The sequence below is a fragment of the Caretta caretta genome, chromosome 9 (genome assembly GCF_965140235.1).
Source record: "Caretta caretta isolate rCarCar2 chromosome 9, rCarCar1.hap1, whole genome shotgun sequence".
Taxonomy (NCBI): Eukaryota; Metazoa; Chordata; order Testudines; family Cheloniidae; genus Caretta; species Caretta caretta.
The window spans coordinates 50413332-50436724 of NC_134214.1; the positions used below are offsets into that span (position 1 = coordinate 50413332).

The following is a 23393-nucleotide window of genomic DNA, read 5'->3' on the forward strand; positions in this document are numbered from 1 at the left end:
TTTTGGAGGACGCATCTCCTCAGTATAAACTGCTTGGGGCGCTGGGAGGTTTTTCAGAAACACTCAGTGTTGGTGAAACTCTGTCCCCACTGGAGTTGCCTTTTGAAAAGGCCCCCTCCCCCCCGGGTGTGTAGGTCTCTGTAAAACAGGGGGGCGCCTCGCAAGTGGTACAGCGATCGGATTCAGAGAGAGTCACAGCAGGGGACTGCTGCTGGGGTGACGACTTCAGATATCAGAATTATGTGGCCCCTAATGACTGTGTTACGCTGCAGATCAGAGTGTAAGGTTGAAATTGGCTTCCCCAGGCCCAGGGTGATAGATCCTAGCAGATCTCAGCAATGGACTAGGTCAGAACTGAGGTGCCCTGGCAGAGACACCTTGGGAAGAGACTATTATGGCAGCTTGGTCAGGGCTATTACTCCAGGCACTAACGTCTGCTCTCAGTTCAACCAGCATCGCTTTGCCAATCTGCTGTTACAAAGAGCAAAGACCTTCATTCGCTGTCAAGCAACGTCAGTCTGCAGGAGGCCCTTCCTGAGTGGGATTTCCCACCAGGAATATCCCATCCCCCCCCCCGCTGTGGTGGCCTGGGCCTGCAGAGCCAGCAGCAGCCCCACTGCTCCAGGGCTAGCTTTACGAAGTGCCTGGGGTACTGTCTGAGTGAGGAATGCCACTGCAAAATAGCGACCCGCTCCTGACTGACCTCAGTGGAACTAGCTGGGTAAGGAGGGATGACACCTGGGAGTCGACTCGTTGGGCTGCATCCTAGACTTTTGGAAAAGCAGCATGAAAATGCTCCACAGGTCACTGCACACTGCCATTCCACGCAGCCTGGGCCCGTCGTGATGTGGGGTGCAGGGCTGTGACTCAGACGTAAACCAGCACAGGGCCACACAGTGACTTTAAGGTACTGGCTGTGTGCCAACATGGAAAGCATGGTACGGCCAAAGGGCTCTGCTATGCCAGTGTCTGCATGCCAGCCCAACACGCCACTCCTCACTAATCCTGCCTCGCCCTGGCTGAGCCAGGTCTGGGCAGACTCATTGTTCTCCTGCCAGAAGGGAAATCCCAGAACTACTTACCACGCCTATGGAGAAATAGTTGTTGATTATGCTGTACGGGACAGGGTCTCCGTTCTCCTCCTTGTCCGTGGGGATCACGTCAATCCGCCATCTGTCCAACATGACCTCAATGCTGTGCTCAATGTCCTTCAGCACCTTCAGCAGGCTGCCCCCTTCGTAACCTCGGGAGGGAGAAAGCATTGGGTTGCTGTTAGCGCAAGAGAGATGCTCAGAGCAGCACAGTGAATGCCAATGGGGGCACATGGCAGTGCCACTTGGAGTCAGGCGACGAGAGGGTTAACCAGGGCAGCTCGCTAGTGTACACCTCTGCTGGCAATAGGTGGGACACACAGCCCAGTGCCATGCTGAGTTGGCAGGGGTCACTGGCGGCACTGGGGGCATGCTACAGCGTGGCCATCTGTAGTACAGAGACTTGCTCGTGGCTGGTAGGGTGCGGCAGCGACCAGGGTTGCTGTTGTCAGCAATGAACAGGGCCCAGCACTGACTGCAATGGCAGATCATGCTGCGAGGGCCTGACAATCACCGAAAGGGTTGCTGGGAGGGACTCAGCAGGACCTGGGATCAGGGCAAGAAGGGGGAAGTTTGTGGGGTAACTGGCAGTGGGCAGGACTCAGTAGGTTGTGGGGTCACTGGCAGTTCCATAGATACTTCCCTGACCAAGGATCAGACCCAGGCCCCAGTGGGGAAGGCACCAAATTCTGACCACCAGACCATCAGGGAGACACCACACGCTGCTCAGCAGTGACGAGGGTCAGGGTCGGGCCTGTGGGGTCAGGGCAGAGGCAGGTCGGGTCTAGGGGGTCACTGGCAGACAGGTCGGGTCTGCAGGGTCAAGGCTGTGGGATCAGGGCAGAGATGAGTTGGATCTGCGGGCTCAAGGCTGCGGGGTCAGGGCAGAGCCGGGTTGGGTCTGTGGAGCGGGGGCCAGGGCAGAGCCGGGTCGGGTTCGTGGTGCACTGGATGGGTCCCAGCAGGCTGCAGAACTGAGAAGAGAGTGAACAGGACCATCCCTCCCTCCCACCATGGAGTGCCATCACAGTTGCGGGAGGCGAGCGCAGCAGAGTGGGAGGAGGCTTTGCAAAGCTTAGCTCCAGGTGGGCACAAATCCACCCGCAGGAGTCCCTTGGCAAGCAGCAGAGCCCACCTGGGTTCTGGGGTTGGCCCCTCTGCATCTTGTTAGAACAGCATCCTATTCCCTGGGCCCAGGGCTGCCTCTACACAGCAAAGGACGCAGGTGGCTCACATGGGCCATTGGGCCTTGTCCAGATCCACTGCCCAGGTTTCAGAGCCAGCTCTCTGGAACTGCAGGAGCGAGAGCTGCACGTCCAGCTGGGAGCCAAGATGCAGCTGTTCCTAGCCCATGGCGAGTAACAACCAGGCCAGCAGCCCACACAGGTGGCCACAGCGCCCACTCTCTACCGAGGCTCTTCTCCAGGGCCCATCACCAGGGTATCCGAGAGCCTCCCACTGTCCCTTGGCCACAGGATGGAGACTGTGTGTCTGAGCATCCTGCCTCTCATCTGGTCTCAGCGCCTGTTGCTGTTGTTGTGGGAGTGGTAGGCTGCCAGGTTGGTATTTCACTCAGAAGGCGGGGAGGCCTGGGGCTCATTCTCACCTCCTCCGGCAGGACGTGCCATGGCCTCAGACCAGCTGCCAAGACAGCTCTCCTCTGCTGGCATGAGGCTGTGTCCGGGGGCTGCTCAGCTCAGCGCTGCTGTGGATGGAGCTGCCGGCAGAGCTCTCAGCCCCTTAGCAAGACCTGCTCGTGGAGGTAACTCGGCCCAGTGCCAGACAGTGGCACCCCAGTGGGAACCCTGATCTTGAGGTGGATCTGCTGTTCTGCAGGGAGCCGGCATCATGGGCAGAGCATGAGGTGGGGCCGGATGGCTGCTGGGTCTTGGCCCTGCTGATGTCAACGCCCACATTCCCAGCCCAGCCCAGCCCAACACCAGCAATCCAGCACCGAATCATGAGGGCCTTGTCTCTGTCCACGGCCCAGCATTCGGGGGCACAGACTTCATGCCAGCAGCAACTGATAGGCTATTTTGGCAGTTGGAACTATCTGCATGTCCAGAAGCCGCGAGGGATACTGACCAACTCCCGGCTCTGGACTGAGGAGACTACCAGATCGCAGGCTCCCTTGAGAACTGCTGTGGGGCAACCTGCTCTTCACACCTCTCCCCTTCCTGCCAGGGTCACCTCTGTCTTGATCAGGTTTAGCGCCCATCACCTGCTTCTCTGCCACATGCCAGGGACCGAGCTAGCCAGGTGATGGTCTGCAGGAGGGGCTGAGTTAGAGCCAGGTCAGTGTTTGAATCCATACTGCCTCTCTATTCCTGCAGGGGCTGCACGCAGACACTAAGCACGAAGGTTGATCCATGGCATGGAGCCCGGGGAGGCACATGGTGGCTAAAGCGGTGATGGGCGGCTGCTCCGCGAGCTCTGAGCCCGACCCACAAGGACCTTTCCAGCCAACCACGTGGGGATACACGGGCTGGGGTCAGTAGTTTCGAATGCTGCAGGAATGGGGAGCTGGGGTTGTTTTCTATGGGGGTTTGAATGGCCCTTGTTAAGTGACTTTCCTACTCCGTTGTGCATGGGTATCAGGAGAGGCTGGTGGCCACAGGATTCCCCGGCTCAGATGTACACACATGGGAAACTGAGTGGGAGGGAGCAAAGGGCAGATGAAGCGGTGGTGGAAACCCCAACTTGTGCAGTGGCAAGCTGGCCTGGTCAGGGAGAGGCAGCCCGGCCAAAACGGACTGCAAACGCCCCGCTGGACTAGATCAGGGTGCTCCTGGAGAGGCGAGGGACAGCTGGCTTCGGTTAGGGCCGAATCCAAACTGGGTCATCCAGCGCATCGCACGCTCCACAGGGCTCCATTTCCCGGCAGGGCATTTGCTGTTTCCCTGGCGCTCCGGTGTGGGAAGGGCTCAGTGTCTGCTGCAGTGCTGCCAGGCAGGAAAATCATTCAGCTTCATGGGTGAGTTCGGTGCAACACCCCAGGCCTTGCCCTCCGGAGGCTCATTCCAGGGCGCCGTGTGATCCCAGGCAAAGAGAGCAGCGAGTCACCCAGCAAGGCACTGGATCCGGGGAGTCCAAAGCAGACTGGATGGGAGGCAGAGAGGAGCCAGCAAAGAGCCTGGGACACCGAGTGCAGGAGGATGTGGAAAAAGCTAATGTACTCAATACTTTTTTTGTCTCTGTCTTCACGAACAAGGTCAGCTCCCAGACTACTGCACTGGGCAGCACAGCATGGGGAGGAGGTGACCAGCCGTCCGTGGAGAAAGAAGTGGTTCGGGACTATTTAGAAAAGCTGGATGTGCACAACTCCATGGGGCCGGATGCGTTGCATCTGAGAGTGCTAAAGGAGTTGGCGGATGTAATTGCAGAGCCATTGGCCATTACCTTTGAAAATTCATGGCGATCCGGAGAAGTCCCGGACGACTGGAAAAAGGCTAATGTAGTACCCATCTTTAAAAAAGGGAAGGAGGAGGATCCTGGGAACTACAGGCCAGTCAGCCTCACCTCAGTCCCTGGAAAAATCAAGGAGCAGGTCCTCAAGGAATCAATTCTGAAGCACTTAGATGAGAGGAAAGTGATCAGGAACAGTCAGCATAGATTCACCAAGGGCAAGTCATGCCTGACTAATCTAATTGCCTTCTATGATGAGATAACTGGTTCCGTGGATGAAGGGAAAGCTGTGGACGTGTTGTTCCTTGACTTTAGCAAAGCTTTTGACACTGTCTCCCACAGTATTCTTGTCAGCAAGTTAAAGAAGTATGGGCTGGATGAATTCACTATAAGGTGGGTAGAAAGTTGGCTGGATTGTCGGGCTCAATGGGTAGTGATCAATGGCTTCACGTCTAGTTGGCAGCCTGTATCAAGCGGAGTGCCCCAAGGGTCGGTCCTGGGGCCGGTTTTGTTCAATATCTTCATTAATGATCTGGAGGATGGTGTGGATTGCACCCTCAGCAAGTTTGCAGATGACACTAAACTGGGAGGAGTGGTAGATACGCTGGAGGGTAGGGATAGGATACAGAGGGACCTAGACAATTTGGAGGATTGGGCCAAAAGAAATCTGATGAGGTTCAACAAGGACAAGTGCAGAGTCCTGCACTTAGGATGGAAGAATCCAATGCACCGCTACTGACTAGGGACCGAATGGCTCGGCAGCAGTTCTGCAGAAAAGGACCGAGGGGTTACAGTGGACGAGAAGCTGGATGTGAGTCAACAGTGTGCCCTTGTTGCCAAGAAGGCAAATGGCATTTTGGGATGTATAAGTACGGGCATTGCCAGCAGATCGAGGGACGTGATCGTTCCCCTCTAGTCAACATTTGTGAGGCCTCATCTGGAGTGCTGTGTCGAGTTTTGGGCCCCACACTACAAGAAGGATGTGGAAAAATTGGAGAGAGTCCAGCGGAGGGCAACAAAAATGACTAGGGGACTGGAACACATGACTTATGAGGAGAGGCTGAGGGAACTGGGATTGTTTAGTCTACAGAAGAGAAGAATGAGGGGGGATTTGATAGCTGCTTCCAACTACCTGAAAGGGGGTTCCAAAGAGGATGGATCTAGACTGTTCTCAGTGGTAGCGGATGACAGGACAAGGAGTAATGGTCTCAAGTTGCAGTGGGGGAGATTTAGGTTGGATATTAGGAAAAACTTTTTCACAAGGAGGCTGGTGAAATACTGGAATGCGTTACCTAGGGAGGTGGTGGAATCTCCTTCCTTAGAGGTTTTTAAGGTCAGGCTTGACAAAGCCCTGGCTGGGATGATTTAACTGGGGATCGGTCCTGCTTTGAGCAGGGGGTTGGACTAGATGACCTCCTGAGGTCCCTTGCAACCCTGATATTCTATGATTCTATGAAGGGAGAGGGGACATGATTTCCTCTGGAAGCCAGAGGAAGCCCTTCCCTTCCAGCTCCATTCAGAGGCTGGGCCCGGCCCAGAGTCCATGCCGCTCAGTAGCAAGCCAGGCCACTCCAGGATTTCGAAGACAAGAAGCCTAAGAAAAATCTCTCTGTCTTTCCAGTCAGAGCCTTTACAATCCCACAGAGCGATGGCACCAGTCACGGTCTAAATTAGAGCAGCACCTAACGTGCTGTCAGGGGGTCGGGTGGGGGGGCTCAGTGCACTAGATGCTGTATTCAGAGTAACAGCCGTGTTAGTCTGTATTCGCAAAAAGAAAAGGAGTACTTGTGGCACCTTAGAGACTAACCAATTTATTTGAGCATGAGCTTTCGTGAGCTACAGCTCACTTCATCAGGTTGAAGTGAGCTGTAGCTCACGAAAGCTCATGCTCAAATAAATTGGTTAGTCTCTAAGGTGCCACAAGTACTCCTTTTCTAGATGCTGTATGTACACTCAGCAAGAGGCCATCCCAGCCTCAAAGAGATCACAGCCCAAGCTGTCAAGACCAAGGTGGGGGGGGGGGAAAGAATTGTTCTTCCTGCTGTACAGATGAGGGGGACTGAGGTCCAGAGTGACTTGGCTGAGGTCACCCAGGGATGGAGCTGGGAATCGAACCTGGACTGCCTAACTCCCCGCCCAGGGTCTAACACAAGCCTAGAAGAACTGGAAGTTGGAGAAGGAAGATCTGGCTTGTCAGAGTCTGAGCTGTCTCTCCTCTATGCTCTGCTCTCTCGGCTCAGAAGGACTGGGAAGCTACAGTGACAAGAACACAGCCGGCCCTAACAGCTCGGTGGAGACACAGATGCAGACATGTTAGTTTTGCAAACAACAATCAGGTAGAGAGGCCAATGCAGATGTATCACTTAATAACCCACAAAAATGGAGCCCATGTGACAAGGGCCAGTCACACTCTCTCACACATGCAGCCGGTTGCTGTACATGTATGTGTGCCTCGCTCCCCTCCCCCGGGCTGGCTTGTCTTCTCAGGCCTGCTCTGGGCACAGACTTGTGCTGGTTTAACTAAAGGTGTGTTATGGAGCCATTGCAGCCCGCCATGTAGACGCTCTGATTTCTGTTTATATTCATGCAGCTGAAGTCAGCTCCTTCCCAGCTAAGCTACGCTGAAATTAGCGCACCCATCCAGGGCTTTGCACCGGTTTAACTACAGCAGTTTTTAAACAGATGCAAGTTAATCTGGCATAACTCTCCTATGTAAACAAGGCCCCAGAGCACAGCCTCTTCAGAGCAGAGTCTGTGTCTGTTCAGAAAACACTGACTGCACTTGGGTGCAACAGCAGGCCAGCTACATCGAGTGAGGCGCTGGCCGAAGGCACCATTGCTGCCATTCTAACTGTGACCCTGTAGCCTGCTCCATGGACGTGGACTCCCGTGCCCAGGCGATGCTCTGTGAGGGTGCTGGGGTCTGCTGGCTGGGAGCACGTTACAGGATCGGGGCCTCAGATGGGGTTTCATTTCTCCTTTGCTGGCATTCTGATGAAGCAGAACTGTGGGCTGATAAACCGTCCCCACATACCTACAGAAAGCCAATTCTCAGGCTATTTCAGGGGGAGGACTGGAACCAAAACTGTGCCATGAAACGTGACTCTTACAGTGGTGACGGAGAGAACTCCTTGTTATTATTCCTTATTTATAGAAACAGCAGCTCTGGTGTACGTGGCGCACATGAGAGGAGAATAAGACAAGGTCCCAAGGAGCTCCCCCATCCCAATTAGAGAGGTGACCTACTGCGAAATGACAATTCCTGGCTCTTCTACAAGGCAGATCTCAAAGCGTTTTACAAAGGAGGTCAGCGCAGATGGGGAAACTGAGGCACAGAGCATTAAGTGACTTGCATAAGGTCACCCTGCGGCAAAGCCAGGAATAGAACCCAGGGGTCCTGTGTCCCAGGCCAGTGCTCTATCCACTAGGCCACAACCCCCCAAGGGGAGATGGAGGAGGAGCCCCTTACACCCCATAAGAATTTGAATCCTTTGCCTGGGCTGCTCTAGCAGATCAGCTGTGTATCTTGGAAAGCAGAGGGGTGACTCACCAGGGTACATTTTCAGCCTGATGCAGCTGAATTTGCAGTGTTCACTAGCATTACCAGCAAATCCTTGTGCCTCTGGACGGCAAGCACGGCGGTGGGTTTGCACCAAGAGTCCACGCACCCTGAGAAGGGACAGTTTTGCCCCTTGGATGTACAGCACGTGCCTACAAAGGCAGCTTGGAAGTGTGTTCTGTAGTGCCCGGGTCGGAGTGGGCCAGCTGGCCAAGTCAGGAAGCCTCACCTCCTCCCCAGCGCAGACACCTGGCCAGGTCGTTGCCCGTTCCCAGTGGCAGGACAGCCACAGGGGGGTGCTTCAGCAAGTTCACCTTGTCTGCAATGCAAAGAGAGAAAGTTGTTAGCACAGACACAAGCCAGCAGCCTTTCGGCTGAGTCCCCATCCTATTATCCACAATGCAGGGGCTCCTGGCAAAGTGCAAAGAGCTGAAAACCAGACTCATCCTTTCTGGGAAAAAACAGAGTGATTCTGCTTCTTTGTGGCACTGCAGATTCCAGGAAGAGCCTGTGCCAGCCTGGAAATGGGGCAAATGCATGTGGAAGCATGGGCATACCCGGGTAGCAAGCAGGTGTCCTCTACCCCTGGTGATTCCATCCACAAGGGGGCAGCTCGCAGGCAGAAGCCAGTGTCTGATAGCTCAGCCTGCTTGCCAGGAGCTGCCAGAAGATGCCATTGGTAGGTGCCTCCTAACACGGGGCAGAAATAGAAGCTCAGAGGGGTGTCTTCAGAAGAGAGCTCTGCACATCAGGGAGACCCGGTGTGGCGGGCAGGCCACAGGGCAGAGTCGGGAGAGGGGTTCACCCGAAGAGCCACAGGAGCAGAGAGGAACAGAGGGGAGGCTGCAGAACACGACAGGGACAGGACAAAGCCAGAGGGGTGGTAGTGAGCAGGGCTGCAGCGGAAGATAAAGCAGACCGTGGGAAGGCTTGGAAGCAGCAGGAAGCCAGCGCCAAGGCCGGCAGGAGAGAAGAGAGCTAGGGCAGAATGGGGACCTTCTGCCCCTTAGCATATTTTCTAGGAGAGTGCAGGTCAGCTCCCACCACAGGGAGTCAGACCAGAGAGCTCCATCACAGCATCTCACCCAGGTTACAAGCGCGGCTGCTCTATGGTGCGGCAGCATACAGAACTCCTTAGCTCAGGTCTCTTGGGCACACACACAGTGCATTTGTGATCCCGAGTTACCTATGCAGTCCAGGATCCAGCCAACAGTCCCATCCCCTCCACATGCCAGGACACGAAAGTCTGGGGTGTCGTGGAAAAAATTCAACCTGGAAACCGACACAAGGAGGGAGAATCGGGTGATCACAGGGGATGGCTTATTGCTGGCAGGGGAGTGGGAGAGGGCGACAGAGGCAGGGAGAGGTAAGGACAGGGCCTGGGCTGTCTATCATCTCCATACCCAGGAGTCGGTCCCCCTCGGTCCAGGTTGTACACTTGTCTGGGGTTGAGCAGATAGTGGAATTTCCGAAGGACTCTGTGGAAATAGAGGGCAAGTGAGAGACGGAAACAGAAGGAAACTGTCCCTGAAAACAAAGGAGAGCCGTGGAAATGAGCTGTCTGGCCTGGAGGATGTGGACAGGGACCCACCCACAGGGCAAGGCTGGCACGGGGCAGATCCCATTGCGGAAACCCCTGCCAGAGCCTGGGACCAGGAGGGGCTGCTGTTGCTACTCTCAATCTTTGCTCGTTATGTGGGGCTCCTAGATACACACAGAGAGAGGAAGAAAAGTCAGCAGCAATAGCTCAGTGCCTCAGGGAGCCGGACACCCCAAGCACTCCCCACTGTACAGTGACTTTCACCCAAACATCCCTTGGCTGGCAGGCGAAGGATGGCCCGGACTAGCTCCAGCTCACCCATATCATGAAAGGACTGGCATGGCTAGTAACAGGGCCCCCAGTCTGCCCCAAGGACACCTGTGCAGATCGCCTCTGCCCCAAGTAGCTCTTCTCATCGCTACCTGCCCCCAAGCTCCCCTACGTCCCCTAGGCCTGAGTGGGGAGGGAGCAAATGGTCAGCCAGTGCCTCCAGGGAGTAGAGAATGTACCTTTCTCCTTGTCTCCCTCCACTCTTGGGATTCACGAACACCAGCAGAGGATGGGTCCCAGGCCTGGGGGTGATCTGAAATGCAAAGAGCAGAACACGGCCCTCCCGTGAGATGTGTATGAAAACCACCTATCCATGGGGAGGGTGAGGGGATGGGTGGAGCCTCGGATGAGCTCAAGTCATGAGGCCCAGCTGCAAAGGAAGCGACACAAGTCCATGCTCTCAGTAAGGGAGGAGAGAACCCCACACGGAAGAAGGCACCAGTGAGGGACACTGAGTGCAGGCTCCGCACCAGGGCTCCATGCCCAGTGGGGCACTGCCCAGCGGATGATGGGGGACATGACAGGGCAGAGACATGTAGCTGCTCAGATCTGCCTGACGATATTTTCATCATTAACAATGTCCGCCATGATACAGGCCCATTGCACCAGGTACTGTCCAAACACAGAACAAAGAGACAGTTCCTGCCTACAGTCTATATAAGATGAGTCTATATAACAGATGGATTCAAGAGACAGACGGGGAGCACAGGGAAACAGTGAGATGATATTAGCGCCATAAACTGACCGTTCACTGGCGTTTCTGAAGCTGCGCCTCAGAAACAAGCTATACAAGGCAGAAATAAAGGCCATTGTGGGGAAAGGATCGCAGGGTCATTGACACGCCAGGACAGACTGTCCCAGAGTTCATTCCAATACCCAGAAGTCAATGGACACAAGCATCACTGGCCAGCAGGGGGAACGTGACCCCAGCCAGCCATCAGAGTGCATACATAGTCTAGCTCCCTGTCAGATCATCATCCCCCGCTGGCTTGGGCCTGAGACTTCAGCACCCTGCCCCTGGGTTTCTCGCTCCCAGCCCAGCATCTGAGCCTCCTGGAGACCGAGGCGGCTCAGAGCCACCTACCTGTAGGCCATGCCCGTCCAGCGTGGTGGTATTGAATTTGAAGGTCTGGGCGGTGTCATCTGGACAGGTGCTGGCAGGGGAATCGCTGTCTGATTTCCTGGGGTGGGACTGCCTGTCCTTTTAGAAGGAAAAAGATGCACCGAGTCTAACAGATGAATGAAGAGTGGCACTAAGAAGGGGCGTTTGTTTGTCAGACTCCAGCTTCCAGGATCGGTTTGGCAGAAACAAGTCCCCATGGGGGCATGAGGGGCTGACGGCCCTGCAGTTTCCATGACAGTGGCCATAGCGTAGGCACAGGCCCACACACTCTGACTGAGAGCAGAGTCACAGTCAATCAAAGGCACAGCCACACCCAGCACAGCTGCAGCCTGCAAGCATTGCCCCCCCGATCATGCACTGAGCCTCACTCCAATAGTGCCATCCCCAGCAGAGCACGCACCGAAGGACGGCAGATGCCCCTGCATGGCACAGCCCGAGCTGTGGTCTGCTCGTTTCTTCCATAGGCCCAGTTACAGCCTGCTCTATGGTGGGGGAAGACATTTGTGTGTGCCTGGGTGGTGGGTATAATAGGGCAGGGTAACCCTGCCCCTTCCCCTCCCTCCTGGGAGTGGGCTTCTGCGGGAAGTTTATGCTGATTTATTATGCACCATGCAGGTTCTGCAACTCAGCTTCCCGGGTCCCTTGGACTCCCCAGGGAGATTATTGATGAACCAGGAAGCTGAGTGACAGATACCGCCTCCTCAGCCACCCCAGAACCTGCATGGCGCGTATAAAAGCTCAGCGTTCTCCGCCTGCTGCTGCCTGGCTGCTTCTCTCCAACACTTCACCCCCACCTCCAGAGGTCCCCGCCGCCGCTCGCTGGTTCCTCCTTTCCTTCCTGTTTGGCCCCCTCCCCACTTGGCTCCCCCGCTGCCACATCCCTCCTGAGCGGGGGTTGGGGGAAGAGAGGAGGGATGCACACTTTGAGTAGCGGTGGCAGGGGCTGAACAGGGAGGAGGGGGGAAGGAGAGGAGAGACGCATGCAGCAAGTGGGGCTGAGCAGTGGAGGGGGCGAGGCCTGGGGTGGAGCAGGGGTGGGGCCTAGGATGCAGCATGGGCGGGGCCGTGGAAGGAAGAGGTGGGAGATTGGGAGCTAGCCTCTCCGAGGGGAAGCTTCACCTGCCACCCATGTGTGTGTGGTTTTGCTGGGCGGTGTGCACTGTGAAGCTGAGCCGATCCTTTGAAAGCCACGGTGTAAGTGGACAGAAGGTTTCTTTGTGTTCAGTGAGGCCAGGGATGTTGTGGATGTGAGGAGCTGTGCGCTCTTTACCCATCCGGCGCATGGCAGGATAGCATTTTCATGATATTTGCAGTCACAGCCTTGCAAATTAAAGCAGCCAGGGGTGGTTAGAGTTAAGGTTGTGCCTTGTGGCTCCTTGAAGGGTGCCCTGCAGGCAGCAGTATCACGGACGTGGCATCGCGTCTGTTGCTAGAGGAGTGAGCATGCTGCAGGGCTGCAATGCTACTGGGCTGATGCAGGTCTATTGGTATCAGGCTGGGGTGACTGCTGCCTTGACTTGGGATTGCCTTGCTCCGTAGGGCTTGCAGGGTGGAGCCATGTACTCAAGCAGACGTGGCTTTGAGTTCCCACAGGTTTCTTGGCGGGGATATTGAAGAGGCTGTGTGCATGCCCATGCCCCTCACTGCCATACGGGCTGGAAGAGCCAGACATACCAGAACCACTGGACAGATGTCAGAGGGCAGCAAGATGTGATCCTTGAGCTGCCCCCCGTCACACTCTGGCTTCACGTGGGAGGCACATTTGTTGTGAAGCTGGAGGAAGAGAGAGGAACGAGCATGAACATGTGACCGCCTCCCCTCCCCTGCCCTCCTCTCCAGGCAGCTGGCCTCTCAGCTCTGGCTCTCCAACTCTTTGAGCTGAGGACAGCATTACGCATGGAAGCCCCAAGCACCACAGACCAGAGAGCCCCGGGCACTGTAATATGGGCTGAAACAGGGGGAGCAGAGTTCAGCCGAGGGGTTTTCTATCCCCCATGACAATCGCTCTCTGCATTAGCTCTCCCCACTTCCCTGCTTCCTGGAATCCCCTCGCCACATTCTGTCCCTGCTTGTTTCTTCCCCCTTCCCTTTGCCCTTGTTGCGTCCCCCCCCTTGGCTGGGATCTTGAGGGAAGAGGGCTTAGGGCTGCTCTACTACACGTCACGGTTTTGAACCAATATTTTGTCCCACATGGAGATGGAAAGTCCCAACTGTGCCATTTTTCGGGGAAGGGATCCCCAGAACGTGCCATTGCAGGAGAACCAAGGCAGAGTCTTTCTGCTTGCTGGCTGCCTGCCTTGGCTCATGTCAGTTTCCCCACAGGCAGAGCATGAAACTAACAAGAGCCTCCCTGCCCTCATTGGGATTTCTGCCATGGAACACTTGGATTTTGCCGCAATGGGCATCGTGCTGACGGAAGGGTCGCGACCTGCTCCACCCCTAAGTGCCATGGTGCTGGGGAAAGTGACGTGTTGTGGGTTCCTGCAGAACGATGCCTGAGCTGTTAAATCCTCAACCCTGGGCTAGGAAGTGCCAGGGTAACTGTCCCTCCCCGGGCCGCCTCTCAGATCTCATCTCTAACCCGAAGGAAGAGACGGTTAAAGTGGACTAGGAAACCAACTGAGGCTTCTCCAGACCTGCCATAGCCTTTCCCTCCCACTGGCAGAGGCCATTGCCTGTATTTGTCATGCTGGCATATTGGGTTGTGCGACTTGTCAGACCCGGTGTGAGTGCCGCCAGGGCAGCAGAAGAGCTTGGGGAACCCAGTTCTCCTGGAGAGCTGGCGCCATTCTCCTCCCCCTCGCAGAGCCTGTGCATTGGGCCACCTGTTTCGGCTGCAGAGTGAGCCCGGTGCTGATGGCAGTTGCTCAGTCACAGCCTGAAGAGACACCAAGCTTCCCCTGCAGCCCCTGCCTACAGATTGGACCCAGATACACTGGGGTCACAGGTAGGTAATTCATTTTTCACACCTAGCCAGCCGCTGGCTTCTCAGTGGAGACCCCCAGAACTCATGGTGACAGGAATTCATAGGAGGGCTTACAAGGAACGGGGCGGGCACAAGCTCATTTCACACAGGCCAGCAGCTCACCTTCTGCTTGCCAGGCGGTAATGGGCTTTTGAACACTCCTGACACAGGCTGATAACCTAGGAGCAAACGGTTTTGTGTATCCCACCCCCTGGGGCCATTCAGTCTCCATGACACCCCTGCACAGCGTCCCCTCCACGTACTCACTGTGATTTGGCACCATGCACAGTGTAGTCCGGTAATACCCTGGTAGCACTTGATGCTTTTGTGGCACCGGTCACACTTGACTGGGGAGTTCCCCTCGATCCAGGTGTGCTGCATGACCTGAAGGAACAGGCGAGAAATGAAAGAGATGGCACCATCTGGGCCAGCATTGAAACCCAGAGGCTAACAGGCAATGGGAATTGGGCACACAGGGAATCTGTTGAGTCAAAGGTCTCTCAGGAGACCCTGGATAAACAAGGGTCTGGATCATGGCGGGAGCTGCCACTGCTCCATTCCCTTGGACAGTGGCCTGCTTTGCTCACCAGACAATGGCAAAGAGGCCCAAGCACCAGCTGGTGCTGTCCTGTAGAAAAGAGCTGCTCTGCAAAGTTCTCTGACATCTCTCTTTGCCCTGTTCTGAGGGGGTTAACTGGTTGGAGGCTGCCCCTCAATGGCCAGCCAGCCACAGGGAAGGCCACCAGCCTCATCCTCTGCTGCTCCCCCCGCCTCGGGAGAGCCAGCGCTGCTATAGCTTTGGGAAGCCTGGCACAAAGAGCAAACCATGGGAACCTAAGTGATCTGCAGGTTAATGGGCAGGGGTGGTTATGTGGCGTTACGCTCCAATAACGATGGTGTGTGGGGAGGGGAGAACTGGCCCCATCCTCACCATCCCCAGTATCCATTCTGGTGGAGCTTTGGACCACTCCCAGCTGGATCTCAGGTGAGTTCATTGGCCAATAGTCTGCTAACCCCCCGGCTAAGGTAGAGCGGGGCTTCTAAAGCTTCACTCATCTCCCCTGTTGAGCCGCAGGTAAACAGTTGAGCTACCAGCCACTCTCACAGGGAATTCAGCACATCCTGCATAGGCGTTAGCAGAGCTAGAAGGGAAACCAGTAAGCAGTCGTCTACACATGTGCTACTCACATTGGTGTTCCTCTTGGATTTCACGTATGTGCTGATGCACGAGGCAATCTCTTTGGACACACACCGTTCATGGACGGTATATTTACAAACTGCAGCAGAGAGGGGAAAAGAAGTCAGCTGTGACCCCTCGGTACATGCACGCTGCAGGCACTTCAGAGCCGCCCGAGGATACAGACAAGAGCCAGAGCTCCCACGCATCCGGGTGACACGCTGCATTGGCCAGAGTCAGAGCAGGGAGGGACGTAGTCCACCACCTAGCCTGCCATGTGAAGGGGTGGGCTGCCTGCTAGCTTACGAAACAGAATGGGCCAGAGCCTGCAGGTTTCCAGCAGCACATGCGGGGAAAGGCTGAGCACCTTCAAACTCCACTGACCTCCAAGGGGAGCTAGGCACTCACTACCTCCCAGGCATTGCTCCGCAGTTGCAGGCTCAAGCCTGTACCATTGAATTAGCAGGAGAGCCGGCAGCCTGGAGGAAGATGCTGCAGGGAGAGGAGAGCAGCGTCCCCTGCTGGCAGAGATGAGTGATGGGCACCGTATAACTGTCTAGGGAGCTGGGGTATCAAGCCTGACCAGGAGCACTTTGGAGGACCCAGTGGAACTCCTCAGCTGCGAGGAGAACAGGACCCCAGTGTACCAGCCACTGAGGTGCTCGGTGGTTGTCTAGTCCCTGGACCTTGGGAAGAGGGGTGCCTTACTGGGAAGGAGGGATTGTTTGCCTGGCTGAATGTTAATGTTGACACTCCATTCTCAGCTCTCCCTGGTTGGCCAGGGCACTCCCAGCAGGGGAGAAGGACCTGGACCAGGGGAAGGTTTTACATTCCTCGGGCAAAGCCGGGTGAGTTAGGGATTGAGGTTCAGACTAATCTCTGAATTTCCCAGCCTTTGGAGACTCCTGTCAAACATGTCAAGTTACCCAAATACAGCTTCTGTTGTTAAGGATAGGAAATCAAGAAAGGGCCAGAGCCCTGTTATCCAGAGCTGGGGTTCTGGCTGCGGCCCTGTTATCCGGAGCCGGGGTTCCGTCTGCAGCCCCATTATCCGGGGCTGGGCTTATAGACTCATAGATCTTAAAGGCCAATAGAGTTTTTGTCTGGCCTCGTGCACATCGCAGGCCACAGAACCTCACCCTCCCACTCCTGCAATAGGCTTGCTTTCCTCAGATGCTTGTGGCACCCAAACCATCCTGAAAGAAATGGACAAGGGCTGTGCTGCAAAGCCAGGGCAGGGGTTGAATGCTGGTCAGTGTGCTGCAGTGCGACAGGCCATGCATGGGGCACAGCGGGCTAGGACAGCAGGACTCACAGGAGCAGCACAAGCCCTGTTTCCGGACCCCCAACAGCATGGTGCGGCAGAAGTTGCAGTAGGCAGGTTTCTTGAAGTGCTTCAGTCTCCAGGCATGCTGCCCGTCATCCTTCACGTTCTGCAGTCAAAGCACAGCGGGAGTTAGGGAGAGGCACTGTCATAAACATACAGCTAAGGGTAGCATAAAATCCCTCCTTTACCTGTAAGGGGTTGTCATAAATATAAAGGGAAGGGTAAACCCCTTTAAAATCCCTCCTGGCCAGAGGAAAAAAATCCTCTCACCTGTAAAGGGTTAAGAAGCTAAAGGTAACCTCACTGGCACCTGACCAAAATGACCAATGAGGAGACAAGATACTTTCAAAAGCTGGGAGGAGGGAGAGAAACAAAGGGTCTGTATGTCTGTCTATATGCTGGTTTTCTGCTGGGGATAGACCAGGAATGGAGTCTTAGAACTTTTAGTAAGTAATCTAGCTAGGTATGTGTTAGATTATGATTTCTTTAAATGGCTGAGAAAAGAATTGTGCTGAATAGAATAACTATTTCTGTCTGTTTCAGAGTAACAGCCGTGTTAGTCTGTATTTGCTGTGAGCTGTAACTCACGAAAGCTCATGCTCAAATAAATTGGTTAGTCTCTAAGGTGCCACAAATACTCCTTTTCTTATTTCTGTCTGTGTATCTTTTTTGTAACTTAAGGTTTTGCCTAGAGGTGTTCTCTGTGTTTTGAATCTAATTACCCTGTAAGGTATCTACCATCCTGATTTTACAGGGGGGATTTCTTTATTTCTATTTATTAGAAGTCTTCTAGTAAGAAAACTGAATGCTTTTTCATTGTTCTCAGATCCAAGGGTTTGGGTCTGTGGTCACCTATGCAAATTGGTGAGGCTTTTTATCCAACATTTCCCTGGAAAGGGGGGATGCAAGTGTTGGGAGGATTGTTCATTGTTCTTAAGATCCAAGGGTCGGGGTCTGTAGTCACCTAGGCAAATTGGTGAGGCTTTTTACCAAACCTTGTCCAGAAAGTGGGGTGCAAGGTTTTGGGAAGTATTTTGAGAGGAAAGACGTGTCCAAACAGCTCTTCCCCAGTAACCAGTATTTGTTTGGTGGTGGTAGCAGCCAATCCAAGGACAAAGGGTGGAATATTTTGTACCTTGGGGAAGTTTTGACCTAAGCTGGTAAAGAGAAGCTTAGGAGGTTTTTCATGCAGGTCCCCACATCTGTACCCTAGCGTTCAGAGTGGGGAAGGAACCTTGACAGGGGTTAAGAAGCTCAAATAACCTAGTTGGCACCTGACCAAAAGGACCAATAAGGAAAGAAGATATTTTCAAATGGGGGGGGGGGGGTTGTTTGTGCTCTCTTTGGTTGTTCCCTCTGGTTAGAGAGAGAGACCAAGCAGGTAACCCAGCTCCTACTGAAATGATACATCTAAAATTACAGAAATTGTAAGTAGTAGCAGGAAATGCATTAGATTATCTTTTGTTTTAGCTTGTGAATTTTCCCTGTGCTAAGAGGGAGATTTATTCCTGTTTTTGTAACTTTGAAGTTGAGCCTAGAGGGGAATCCTCTGTGTTTTAAATCTTTTTATTACCCGTAAAATCACCTTCCATCCTAATTTTACAGAGGTGCTTCTTTTACTTTTCTCTTTATAATAAAGTTCTTTTAAGAATCTGATTGGTTTTTAGTGTCCTAAAAACTAAAGGGTCTGGTCTGTACTTTTATTAAAGGCAATTGGTTGGTATAGTATTCTCAAGCCTCCCCAGGAAACGGGGTGAAGGGGCTTGGGGGAATATTTTGGGGAAATAAGAACTCCAAGTGACCCTTTTCCTGAATCTTTTTCTAATTCACTTGGTGGTGGCAGCAATACCATCCAAGGACAAGGAAAGGATTTGTGCCTTGGGGAAGGTTTTAACCTAAGCTAGAAGAAATAAGCTTAGGGGTCTTTCATGCGGGTCCCCACATCTGTACCCCAGAGTTCAGAGTGGGGAGGAAACCCTGACAGGCACAATGGGGATCTGGGGGGGCACATGGGGCAGCAATTCGCTCACACCAGGGACTGTTCAAGGTCCAGTCTGGAGAAGACAGCTGATCCGCTTGTGCTTTTCCACTGTGTGTTTAAGGACAATAGCGAATCATTTGGGTAGTTTTACCCATTTCTCTCCATTGCTCATAAAAACTCTCAAGAGTCAAACACTGACAAAAAAAAGTCCCTCTCCCCCGACTTCTTCCCATTAGCAAACTGGGAGGGTCTCTCTAGTGGGGTCCTGCAGGGGTCAGTCCTGTATCCGGTACTAGTCCATATTTTCATTAATGATTTAGATAATGGAGCGGAGAGTATGTTTATACAATTTGCGGAGCTGGGAGAAGCTGCCAGCACTTTGGGGGACAAGACTAGAATTCAAAATGACCTTGCCAAATTTGAGAATTGGTCTGAATTCACCAAGATGAAATTCAATAAAGACGAGTGCAAAGTACTTCACTTAGGAAGGAAAAATCAAATGCACAGCTGCAAACTAGGGAATAACTGGGTAGGCGGCAGTACTGCTGAAGAGGATCTGGGGGTGATAGTGGATCACAAATTGAATATGAGTCAACAATGGGATGCAGTTGCAGGAAAAGTGAATATCATTCTGGGTTGTATTAACAGGAGTGTCGTATGGAAGCCACGGGAGGTAATTGTCCCACTCTACTCGGCACTGGGGAGGCCTCAGCTGGATACCGTGTCCAATTCCGGGTGTTTCTCACTAGGAAAGATGAGGACAAACTGGAGAGAGTCACGAGGAGAGCAACAAAATGATAAAAGGTTTAGAAAACCTGACCAATGAGGAAAGGCAAAAAAACTGGGCACGTTTAGTCTTGAGAAGAGAAGACAGAGGGGGGACCTGATAACAGTCTTCAAATATGTTAAAGGCCATAATAAAGAAAATGTGATCAACTGTTCTCCATTTTCTCTGAAAGGAGGACAAGAAGCAATGAGGTTAATCCGCAGCAAGGGAGATTTAGTTTAGAGATTAGGAAAAACTTTCTAATTATAAATGTAGTTAACTCTGGAACAGTCTTTCAGTGGAGGTAGTGGAATTGCCTGTTTGCTGAGGAACTCAGAAATCCCTGCAGATAAGGTTGTCCCTTTGGATATGTCTACACTGGAGCTGCAGGTATCATTTCCAGCTCGAGTAGACATACCCACTCTGGCTCTGACCAAGATAGCGTGCTAAAAATAGAAATATTACTGCAGTGACGTCAAGGGTGGGATGCGACAACCACCCAAGTATGTGCCTCGGGTTTCAGACAGGATTATTCTTGGGGTGACTAACCCATCCAGCTGCTCATGTTGCTGAGGCTACACTTCTATTTTTAGCATGCTAGCTCAATGAGCTGGAAATCATACCTCCCGTGTAGACATACCCATAGTGTGCTAGGCAAAGAGATGTACAGGTTACGCTATTATATAGAATATGCTTCACATCTAGCTTTCTGGTCTGCTAGATCCTCCTGAACAGGTGGAAATACGGCAGCTTGGTACCTACATACATGGCCACATTCCTTATTAAAGATAGCTTGGGGGAAGAACACACTATAAACAAATACAAAACCATCTGGCACTATTCAACCTTCTTCCAATATTAGGCAGATAAGAACACTCTGAATCAACAGCCCCATGAGGCTGGCTGTCATCTCTTATTTTCTGGGACTGTAAATGCCATCATTTCTGTACTGAAGAATGCTAGCTCGCTTCTGTATAAACAGTGGGGGCTCCAGTCATCCAGCGATCTAGAGAAGAATTTCCCAGATAGTCTTTCTCTCTCTCTCCATCTCACACACACTTGAGTTTAACAAATAATTCATTTCACTCATTTTGCCTCTTTCTGTTTACCAGCTGCCCACAAGTAGCTTATGATTGATTCCAATGTATTTGCTATGCAAAGTCATTTGCTGAACAATTAAAGCAAATCATTCCTGCTCAGTCTGTGCCCAGTTTGTTCAACCTTCAAGCTGTGCTGACTCTAGAGAGATTACACACGATACGTTTGTGTTCCCTGATTGGATGAGCACAGCTCTTAGGCTCAGGTTTAAGGCACAAGTACTTTCCAACAGTCTTAAAATTCACTGTTTCCTTCAACATTCCTGCCAGTCAGTTTGTTCGCTAGCTTATCTGGGGAGGTCCAACACAAGAAGGGGCATAAACACAGCTGCAGTGAATGTGTTTCACATTTCAAATGTCTATGGACAGCAAATTTTACTGGGATGAATTCAGGCCTAATATACACCTTAACTATAAAGAACTTCATCAGAATGAATAAGTAACCTCTGAAAGTCAGGAAATACCTTAACTCTGTCCCTTGTACTTCATCACACAGTGAATCAGTTCCATCGCAGGCATGGGGCTATCATCAAGTATTTTACCTGCTCTTCATATTTTTGAAATGATTAATAATTAAAAAAAACTATTTCACACACCAACCAACCAGCCTGGTGTGTTTGTGATCCCAAATCGCTGAGACAAGAGAGAGACTAAAATCTTAGGTGGAAACCAGAGGTGCTGGAATGGGGGTGGGGGGCAGGGGGTCACGGCAGTAAGGGTGAACAACGGGAGGAGGGGGAGGGATCTTGGAGGGGAGAGGTGGCATGGGGCAGGGTCTCGGGGGAAGGGGCAGTGCTAGGGCAGGGCCTCAGGAGGAAGGGGTGGTGTGGGGCGGGGCCTCAGGGAAGGGGCAGTGTGAGGCGGTTTCGGGTGCCGATGGGCCCCCCCCACTGTTAGGAAGCTTCTGCTGCCCCTGGTGGGAACACCTTTTAACAGTCAGCCGAAAGCACTTCCAAGATCTAAATCTCTGTCCTCAGGTGTCTCTCCTTTGAGCTGCTGATGCCACTGGTATTTGGAGCAGCATGGCCCACCCTGCACTGGGTGCTATCAGACTAGACCACAGAACACAGAGAAGCCTCAGATCCTGAACTCAGGCCTTGGCAAGGAGGTGAAGAGAGACTGTCTGGAAAAGTTTCGGGCCATATTCGTCCCTGCTGTAACTCTGACCCTTTAAAATGTATCCGAGCTGCCGTTTTGCCCCATGCCCACGTGCTGCCTGTGAATTGGGACTTTAAAAAGATTTTGTATTTGCTGATTTTCAAGACCCCTCTTCCGGGCTAGCTCTGCAGCTAAGGCAAGGCAGCATGGAGCTGGGCTGAGTGACGCCAGCTGAGGAGCTGGCCTGCAGTGCCCCTTCCCCCCCGCCATTCCAGCCTGTCCCTCCCGCACTCTGAAGACATTTGAAAGGACAGTTTGGTCTTTAAGGAAGGCCCCGTTCACTTTCTATCTAGTCACCGAGCAGCCTGATTCCTGTCAAGGGGCTCGCTCTGTGCAGTGCATGCACTCCCCACAGCATGGCTGGAAGGAGGGTGAGAAGACATGGTTGGGAGCGTTCAGTTTGTGAGGCTCTGGTGCCCTCCTGTGGTCCTAAATTGCCCTCTGAATGTTCCACCAGCTGTCCCCAGCATCTAATCTTTCTGCCTAGTACTTCTGTGACCATTCATTATCTAACCCCCGTCAACATTGCCATTACAAATCACAGGCAGTAATCAGACCAGCCTGCCCCAGTCAGAAAGCAGGGTGGTTTTCCCGCCGCTCCCGGGCGACACCTGAGCATGAAGGTGTCTGTATCAAGGGGGATCGGTCGAACGCTGCACATGCAGAGCAGAGGGGGTAGGTGCAGAATAATAGCCCTGGGGTGATATGCAAGTGGAGATCTTCCCGGGCCCTTGCTGGGACACTGGCCCAGTGCAGTCATCTTAGAGGTGAACTCACACCTGGGATGCTGCCACAAAGTACATGCCAAATGAGTCCCTGTGTTCATTTCCACCCTGGCGTGGTCAGAACCCTATTCTCTGGGCAGAGTTGTTGCGGGAAGGAAGTGTTCCCCTGCCCCTCTGCCATGCCCCAGTTCCTCCAGCCAAGTGCCTGGCAATTGAGTTACACCTGAACCCTGGGTTGTACATCTCTGGAGACAAGCCCTGTAGGGCCTGTCCCATCTAGGCCCAGCCCTGGGTACTCACCGTCTCCATCCCCAGCAAGACTAGCAAGGGGATGGTGGTCATGCCGCCCCGGATCCACTCTTCCAGCGTCACGGTGCCATCATGATCATAGTCTATTTCCTCCATCATCTCCTTCAAAATCTAGAGGAAACAAGAGTCCATGGGAGTCACCATGTTCCTGAAGGTAGTGATCCCACTCATCGCACGCACCTTGCACAATAGCTAGTGATCCCGCTCATCGCACGTACCTTTCCCAATGGTCAGTGATCCCGCTCATTGCACACACCTTACTCAATGGCCAGTGATCCCACTCATCGCACATACCTTGTACAATGGCTAGTAATCCCGCTCATCGCATGCATGTTTCCCAATGGCCAGTGATCCTGCTTATTGCACACACCTTACACAATGGCCACTGATCCAGCTCATTGCACGCACCTTTCCCAATGGCCAGCGATCCCGCTCATTGCACGCACCTTTCCCAATGGCCAGCGATCCCGCTCATTGCATGCACCTTACACGATGGCCAGTGATCCCGCTTATCGCACGCCCCTTGCAAAATGGCCAGTGCATTCCCATATTTTAAGTACCAGATCAGTGACCTGAGGCAGAGGCCTACGCTGTTCCAAGAGGCCAGCACAAACCCCAAAGCCCAGAACATTTCCACCAGCCCTATCTACCCCTCATAGTGCAGCCCTCTCTATGCTCTCTCCCACCTCTTACACTGGCATGCCCTCCTAACTAGTCCATCAGGTCTCTCCAAGCACCACTTATCTGAACAGCCTCGGATGATTAAGAACAGACGCATGAAGACACGATCTTTGGCCCTTAGGTACTAATCTAGTCCTGCCTATTTCTCACCTCTGGTCT

At 53.2% G+C, this 23393-nt stretch overlaps 1 protein-coding gene across 6 annotated transcripts in view; it reads right to left on the reverse strand.

Moving 5' to 3' along the window:
* Nucleotides 1–23393, reverse strand: part of DGKG (diacylglycerol kinase gamma) — a 206064-nt gene that overhangs the window by 66334 nt on the left and 116337 nt on the right. For all 6 annotated transcript variants that reach the window (XR_007358332.2, XR_012669917.1, XM_048863172.2 and 3 more), the window contains 11 exons: nucleotides 22545–22664; nucleotides 16506–16623; nucleotides 15202–15290; nucleotides 14281–14397; nucleotides 12723–12821; nucleotides 11010–11126; nucleotides 10105–10178; nucleotides 9459–9533; nucleotides 9242–9327; nucleotides 8285–8374; nucleotides 1083–1243 (listed from right to left, as the gene is read on the reverse strand). Coding sequence is in view for 4 of the 6 variants with exons in the window: in XM_048863172.2 (XP_048719129.2) it covers nucleotides 1083–1243; nucleotides 8285–8374; nucleotides 9242–9327; nucleotides 9459–9533; nucleotides 10105–10178; nucleotides 11010–11126; nucleotides 12723–12821; nucleotides 14281–14397; nucleotides 15202–15290; nucleotides 16506–16623; nucleotides 22545–22664 (1146 nt within the window). In the remaining 2 variants the exon portion in view is untranslated. The remainder of the gene's footprint in view (nucleotides 1–1082; nucleotides 1244–8284; nucleotides 8375–9241; nucleotides 9328–9458; nucleotides 9534–10104; nucleotides 10179–11009; nucleotides 11127–12722; nucleotides 12822–14280; nucleotides 14398–15201; nucleotides 15291–16505; nucleotides 16624–22544; nucleotides 22665–23393) is intronic.